Below are 8130 nucleotides of genomic sequence, written 5' to 3'. Positions count from 1 at the left end.
AATAACAACAACAACAACAACAATAATAATAATAATAATAATAATAATAATAATAATAATAATAATAATAATAATAATAATAATAATAAAAATGTGGGTGATACTTTAATTTGTTGTGTTTTAAAACATTTGAAGCCATCAATTAAATCCATGGAGTGTGAATTGCTTCATTGCCAAATCCATTAACCCTTGATATGTTACCCTTATATGCAATGTTGTAGGCAATCAATATGCCATCTCAGCATTACCATCCACTGAGAAAAACTGCATCACAAAAATCCTATTCTCTTTTGAATCTTCGCTGCCAGGTTTTTCCCAATATGGACAAGGATCAGCTATTACAATTCGATTTTTATGACGTGCCTATTTTTATAGCCTCATAGGCCTAGACAGGCTAAAAAACATATTTTATTCGTTATTTTATTTTTTAACCTTTATTTAACTAGACAAGTCAGTTAAGAACAAATTATTATTTACAATTACGGCCTACCCCGGCCAAACCCGGATGACGCTGGGCCAATCGATATGGGCTAGGCAAAATGGCAAATGTATATTTTCAGTAGTTGTAAATAGCCTATTGGAAATAGGCATTGCAGCCTCTAAAAATAAAAAGAGATTACAGTTGACACCGTGCTACAACTATGTTCAGGCCGTCACTAGAAGGTTAAACCTATAATGAAAAAAATAGAAACTTGAGTTTACAGTAAGGAGCTCCCTCAAATTTGTATGGGGGCTGGCTAAATGACGCGCATGTGCGAGTAAAGGGTTTGGTTGCAATAAAGAGGCGGTTTGAGTGCAGACCGCAGGACAGTAACAGACGGCGTCTTCACCAGAGTCACTACAGAAGTTCTGCACACAACTATTTTGGACAGCTGTGAACTACACGCGCGTACATTCTAAACTCGATGTGAACATGCCGGGCAAGTTGTCTTACGAAGTCCAAAACTTTCTCTGAACTACTTTAAACTTTGAACGTTTTCTCCAACTCGTTTTGCATCGGAACATCCGCAGGTTTTCAACTCCAGGACCACTCCGGATCCATAGGACCGACCTTACATCTGAGCTGGTAACTATTTCCTCGTATTACATTTTCTATGTGATTTTTCTCTGAGCCATCAGTTAGAATACGACTTGTAAAATGTGTTGATGGTCAGGCTTCTTCGGGGGAATGACAATAAACAAATAAGGCACAATAAACAAAGTTGTCAACTTTATCGCAACTGATTTCAGAGTTGAGTTATTTAACATAACTGTTCCTTCCATTCGAAGTGAATAGATGTGTTATTACAATAGCCTAGTAATAATATTCAGTTTTTGCCTTTTTTGACCTGTTTAATGCTGGAACTAGAAGTAAACATCTTCGACAGTGTCTCGAGCTTGCAATGAGCGTCACGACTGTGAGTCTTCTGAGTTAGATGCGCGAAGCGAGTGTGAAACAGGTGGGATCTTTCAGAGGTAAATTCCAGCACCGTGCAAAGTTGATGGAGTAAAATCAACAAGGACCTAATTGAAAATAACGATATAATTCCATGAAAAACATAAATTTCGTTGCATTGCATGATACATTACATGGTTTGAGTTAACATGAGAAAGATGTCCGTGTTCGATGATGATGATGCCCATTTATTTTAAGGGGTATTCCCCAATTAATTTATCTAAACTCAATCAATTATTCTGTTGTTTATATTATTTTTTTCCAAATTATTTTGTGGCATATTAAAGGTACTTCGAAATATGTATTATACATCGATTTAATCAATTAAATATAGATGGAGTGGTAAGGATGATTATTAGGATCATTATTCGTTTTTAGTGTCTCTTATAGTAAAATTACTTCAACGAATTTTACTAGGTCGCCAAAAAACAAAAATACATAACCTTCATTTAATAATTCATTAATATTAAACTGTCTTTGTTGCAGGTGAATTACATGCAATCAATAGTTACATATTTAGAGTTAAACCAATGTTATGGAATATAACGACAGGCTACGTTTAAGGTACTTTACATAGAAACATGGATTAGGCCTATGATAGGTTTACTTTACTTTACTTTTTACATTAAAACACTTTATTTGATCTGCAATTGCAATAATCAGAATTAAAACAGTGGACAACGTATTGTGCTAATTGCTATGGACAAAATCACTGTTTTATGGTATCAAATATGATCTGGAACTATTGGCTTGAATTAAGATCATTCTTAGGCATATTTATGTTTTATTTGCGATTGTCAGAGAACTGTTTCCCACGTTGTTTGGGTGCACACGTCTGTTGCTTTATTGTATTGCGCTCAAGCCTCCTGTAGCTCAATTGGTAGAGCAAAGCGCTTGCAACGCCAGCGTTGTGGGTTCGATTCCCACGGGGGGCCAGTATGAAAAATGTATGCACTCACAAACTGTAAGTCGCTCTGGATAAGAGCGTCTGCTAAATTACTCAAATGCAAATGTAAGTGCCCATATCCTCTCGTGTTCTGCATCAACACACGGCTAAAAACATGTGTCCCCGGTAAATGCTGCACAATTGACCAAAGGATCTGCATTCACAGAAGACCTCTGCAGTTGCTGTCCAATACACACAAGGTCACCATTACTTTTTTAAAACTTAACAATAGATCATTATTAGATAGATGCTTTGTACTTGAATCCCCTTTTGAAAAGGAGAGCTAAATAAATAAAAGTCCAGGTTTATGAAAGCTAGCCTATACTCACAGTAAACTAGTGATTTTGTGGATATGGATTTAGTGAGTCCTAGCCTGAATTCCTTAACCCAAAACCAATGCAATGTATTACAATGTCATGCTTTCTGCAGCTTTTTCAATTGCAAATTAAGTAGGCCCAGCCAACATGTATGCATATGTGTTTATGTACGACCTGAAAGAGCCAAGCTCCCTCTAAATCATGACATGTAACGTTGTAGGCCCATGTCTGGAGGCTACAAGAGCGCGCAAAAATCCAAAGTAATCCGACCTTTTTTCATCACCTCAGCTCAGATAAACTTGTGGCCAGGAAAAGCTGCCCTGATTTTGATTCGTTTAGGCTTGTGGGGACCGAAATGGGAACGCTGGTGTGACTTTTCTTACCAACACCAACGGAAACATTCTCCTAATTATATAACAATGTCTTGGGAAAATGTCATTAAGATTTACCTCTGGTCACCTTTAATCCATAGGATTTTGGATCTTGTGTTAAACCATTATTTGATTTCTAAACGTCTTAGTGGCCTACCTCTAATATGTATTAGAGTTAGAGTAGAGAGAGCACATTTCTGAAACACCATATAATGGCGTGATATGTATGTGGGGGACATGATAATTCGATCATGCCTTGCGTTATCTTATCTCAAATCTCATTAAAAGTCCGCTGTCGGGTCGAGGCGCGGAATTTAACAGTTGGCCAGTCACAACCAACTGGGAACGGGAGGTAGCAGTGTTTAGCTTGATGGTTGAGTCGTTAAAGATGGCATGTAGACATCAAAGGGTTTTAAGGACACGAGACGGTTCGGGAGAAACCGCTGATCGCCCCTAATGACATCGTAAGTAAAAGTAAATTACTTCTGCGTCCTTATCAGAAAGGACACATCTCCGGGAGACGTTTGAGCTTCTTTGTAATTAGGACTATTTCACTTTTATTACTGCATAATAACCATGGCTCTCACTCAATCCTCACTTGTATTAACAGTGTAGGCCTATATTCACCAATATGATCAATGGGTACTTTTCTCCAATAGGTCTATCTATACCCATATATAGCCTATTAATATCTACAGTATATCTTGATTAGGCCATATTGTAGGGCTTCCTTATGTGATGATGACACAAGTTAGATAACCCATGACCACTTTTAACAATTACATTTGAATTCTTATCCCACATTAACTCATTTATACCAGCAGTAGAATAAAGAGTAAGTCATATTTTCAAAACGGTAAAATCGGGGGATTAGGCACGATTCCCTATGACTAACAGAATCAAACAAAGCAAACGGCATGGCTTAGGGGTAATGCTTTTTTTCTTCTTCTGGAAAGCTAAATCATATCACAATGGAAAGGTGCGGCATGGGAGCTGTGTTTAGACTAAGACAGAAAAGACATCGGGTAACTGTGTCACACAGCCTGACCATTAAATATGCTCAGAAACAAAGAGCCTTTCTATCCCTTTTGTTATTTCCTCTTATTAAACCTGAATAAACAGCTCACCCAGGTATTCTGCCTCAGTGAATGGTGTCATTCTATTTACCTGAGTCTTAACAGCCCCGGGCATGTTTTCTGGGAATGGGGAAACACCCACACCAAACACATCCCAGTGTCTGTGTGTCAGCACTGGGAATTGTTTTGTTTTCTCACACCTTCTCTGACATATATCCTATGCACGTCCCACACACACACACACACACATGCATGTATGTGGGCACACATACGTACCCACACACACAGGTTCTCATCACTCGTCGTGTGCCTTGCAGACAATACATGATTCAAGGTGTGTGTGTGTGTGTGTGTGTGTGGCCACATGTTGAGCTGGTAGTTCCTGTGGCATGGAGGTCTGGTTCAGACAGCTCTTATCACTCTCTAAGGTGGCAAAGGGGCTCTCCCCAGAGAAAAAAACATCCCTTTTGTCTCAGTGGTAAAAGGAGACATTCACATGTGTCACCTTAATCCGCTGATAATGAGGCCTCTTGAAAAGCAACTAGATAATCAAGCTGGACCGCTTGTGTATTGGCCTGGCATTGAGGGGACAGGGTGTGTGGGGGGACAGGGGTTGTGGGGGGACAGGGGTTGTGGGGGACAGGGGTGTGGGGGGACAGGGGGTATGGGGGACAGGGGTTGTGGGGGGACAGGGGGTGTGGGGGGACAGGGGGTGTAGGGGGACAGGGGTGTGGGGGGGACAGGGGTGTGGGGGACAGGGGGTGTAGGGGGACAGGGGGTGTGGGGGGACAGGGGGTGTGGGGGGACAGGGGGTGGGGGGGCAGGGGGTGTGGGGGGACAGGGGGTGTAGGGGACAGGGGGTATGGGGGGACAGGGGGTGGAGGGGGGACAGGGGGTGTGGGGGGGACAGGGGGTGTGGGGGGACAGGGGGTGTAGGGGGACAGGGGGTGTGGGGGGACAGGGGGTGTAGGGGGACAGGGGGTGGGGGAGACAGGGGGTGTGGGGGGACAGGGGGGTGGGGGGGACAGGGGGTGTGGGGGGGACAGGGGGTGTGGGGGGGACAGGGGGTATGGGGGGACAGGGGGTGTGGGGGGACAGGGGGGTGTGGGGGGACAGGGGTATGGGGGGGACAGGGGGTGTGGGGGGACAGGGGGGTGTGGGGGGACAGGGGGTGTGGGGGGACAGGGGGTGGGGGGACAGGGGTTGTGGGGGGACAGGGGGTGTGGGGGACAGGGGGTGTGGTGGGACAGGGGGTGGGGGGGACAGGGGGTGTGGGGGACAGGGGGTGTGGGGGGACAGGGGGTGGGGGGGACAGGGGTGTGGGGGGACAGGGGGTGGGGGGGACAGGGGGTGTGGGGGGACAGGGGGTATGGGGTGACAGGGGGTGGGGGACAGGGGGTGGGGGGACAGGGGGTATGGGGGGACAGGGGGTGTGGGGGACAGGGGGTATGGGGGACAGGGGGTGTGGGGGGGACGGGGGGTGTGGCGGTGTGAGGGGACAGGGTGAATACACCAGGATGACCCAGAACAAGGGGGTAACCTCAAAAGCCTGATGGAAGTGCAGGAAATACTTAGTTAGAAATGTTATTTGATTAATTATCAAATATCACAATTATGCTTGTTTCATTATGGAATGTTCTGATCATATTGTCATTATTTGTAGTTATAGTATGGTAGATTACACTGTTGTTGTCATGGTATCACTGGTTTGTACAAATTTTATAACAAATAATGACTTATATGAGTACAGTTCTGTTGTGTTATCAATATGATCTGACCTTTTTGATGTGTTGCTTTTCCAGAGGGAATCGCATTGTGATTTGAGTGATCAGTAGCGACACCAACCATGGGCAGCAAGACTCTTCCAGCCCCGGTTCCCCTCCACCCCTCCCTGCAGCTAGCCAACTACTCCTTCCTCCAGGCCTCCAACGGCTTCCAGCTGCCCACGGACCAAGTCCCTGGCATCTATAGCTTCAGCGCCCTGCACGCCATCCACCTCCACCAGTGGACCCTGGGATACCCTCCCTTCGCTCTCCCCCGCTGCACTTTCTCCAAGCTCCCAGCCCTGATGGACGGACGCTTCCCCGGCTTGCCTTCCGTCCCCATCTTCCCCCACCTGGTCCAGCCCAAGGACCAGGCCGCTGCGGTCGCCACTGCAGCTACCACCATGAATCTCCTTCAGGGCTCCAAGAACAAGCCCCAGCCACGCTTCGACTTCGCCAACCTGGCCACCGCCGCCACCCAGGAGGACCCGCTGAAGGCGGAGGACCTGAGCATAACAGGGGCAGCCGCCACGACTTCTCCTCGCCGTGGCGGGCTAGGCTGTCTCATGGACGTGGCCAAGCTGTCGTCGCCTGAGCGCAAGCCTAGCCGTGGCCGCCTGCCCTCCAAGACCAAGAAGGAGTTTGTGTGCAAGTTCTGCGGCCGCCACTTCACCAAGTCCTACAACCTGCTTATCCACGAGCGGACGCACACGGACGAGAGGCCGTACACCTGTGACATCTGCCACAAGGCCTTCCGGAGGCAGGACCACCTCCGAGACCACAGGTGAGACCTGCACTTTTCCATTACAATGAAGCTCAATTTAACGAATGAGGAGTATGGAGATAGATTGCTGCCAAAATGTTGTAAATGAATGAATAATATTTTATTGGAAACTTTATTTATAAGCCCAGACCCCCCATTTATAGTTACACTGCTGTGTAAGGCCTTTACATAAGAACAGCATAGGATATTAATACAAAATATGAAAAAGCGCTTTGTTAAATGGTCATATATGCTGTTGATTAATTATGTTGAGCCCCCGACAGTGTCATGCATCAGGGTTGAGGCATATTCCATTTGAATTAATTCCAATTGAAGAAATGGGATAGCCCCAAATGTAATTGACCCCAAACCTGTTATGCATGGCTTTTGAATGTGCTATTTTGAATCAATTTCGAATCAAACTTCTAATTTCCCCTAGAGTGACGGACCAATTAAACGTAGCGATAGCAAGATTATATTTGATGCTGAATCGGAATTCAGGATCAGTATGTGGAAAACGTTGTAACAATCCAGTTAAGTAGTGGGAAGCGATCAAGTGCATATGAGATGGTTTAGGCGGGGCAGTATCACCAAACCTCTCAATTCCTTCTACTTATTTATTTCTCGTCTCCTATTAATTTGCAGCTTTAGGTTGATAGCTGTCTTTGTGTGTTAGTTATGTTTCGTTACTCAATCCGGACTCTCTTTTTGTACTGCCCTGCAGGTACATCCATTCCAAAGAGAAGCCCTTCAAGTGCCAGGAATGTGGAAAGGGATTTTGTCAGTCCAGAACGCTAGCCGTCCACAAAACTCTGCACATGAAGGTGAAGGAACTAAAGCCATCCAAGATTAAGTGATGTCAACACCTAAAAAAAAAAGTGGACAAGGGGACACTGGAAACAATAAGAGACAAGACAAAATGACCAAAGACAGGGGACGTTGTGGAGCTGACCAAAGACAGGGGACATTGTGGAGCTGATCAAAGACAGGGGACATTGTGGAGCTGATCAAAGACAGGGGACATTATGGAGCTGACCAAAGACAGGGGACATTGTGGAGCTGACTAAAGACAGGGGACATTGTGGAGCTGACCAAAGACAGGGGACATTGTGGAGCTGACCAAAGACAGGGGACATTGTGGAGCTGATCAAAGACAGGGGACATTGTGGAGCTGACCAAAGACAGGGGACATTGTGGAGCTGACCAAAGACAGGGGACATTATGGAGCTGACCAAAGACAGGGGACATTGTGGAGCTGACTAAAGACAGGGGACATTGTGGAGCTGACCAAAGACAGGGGACATTGTGGAGCTCAAGTGCCTGGAACATAGAATGAGTAGAACATCTCTAAACTTGAACCAAACTGAAGTTCTCTGAACAGAAGAAAAGTGATAGAAAAAGTTAAATGTTCACCAACATTTCACCAGCCAAGGAAGCCGTTGTGCTCATCGTGGGGAAC

At 45.4% G+C, this 8130-nt stretch overlaps 1 protein-coding gene across 1 annotated transcript; it reads left to right on the top strand.

The window, feature by feature from the left end:
• Positions 1-821: 821 nt before the first annotated feature.
• osr1 (odd-skipped related transcription factor 1) lies at positions 822-7571 on the top strand. The gene is made up of 3 exons (XM_041846900.1): positions 822-1066; positions 5948-6692; positions 7396-7571. The coding sequence occupies exons 2-3, from the start codon at positions 5992-5994 to the stop codon at positions 7526-7528; spliced, it is 834 nt and encodes a 277-aa protein (XP_041702834.1). The 5' UTR covers positions 822-1066; positions 5948-5991; the 3' UTR covers positions 7529-7571.
• The last annotated feature ends 559 nt before the right edge of the window (positions 7572-8130 follow it).

This window comes from Coregonus clupeaformis, chromosome 21, assembly GCF_020615455.1.
Source record: "Coregonus clupeaformis isolate EN_2021a chromosome 21, ASM2061545v1, whole genome shotgun sequence".
Taxonomy (NCBI): Eukaryota; Metazoa; Chordata; class Actinopteri; order Salmoniformes; family Salmonidae; genus Coregonus; species Coregonus clupeaformis.
The sequence above is the reverse complement of the archived record's forward strand: the minus strand, read 5'-3'. Positions and strand labels throughout refer to the sequence as shown.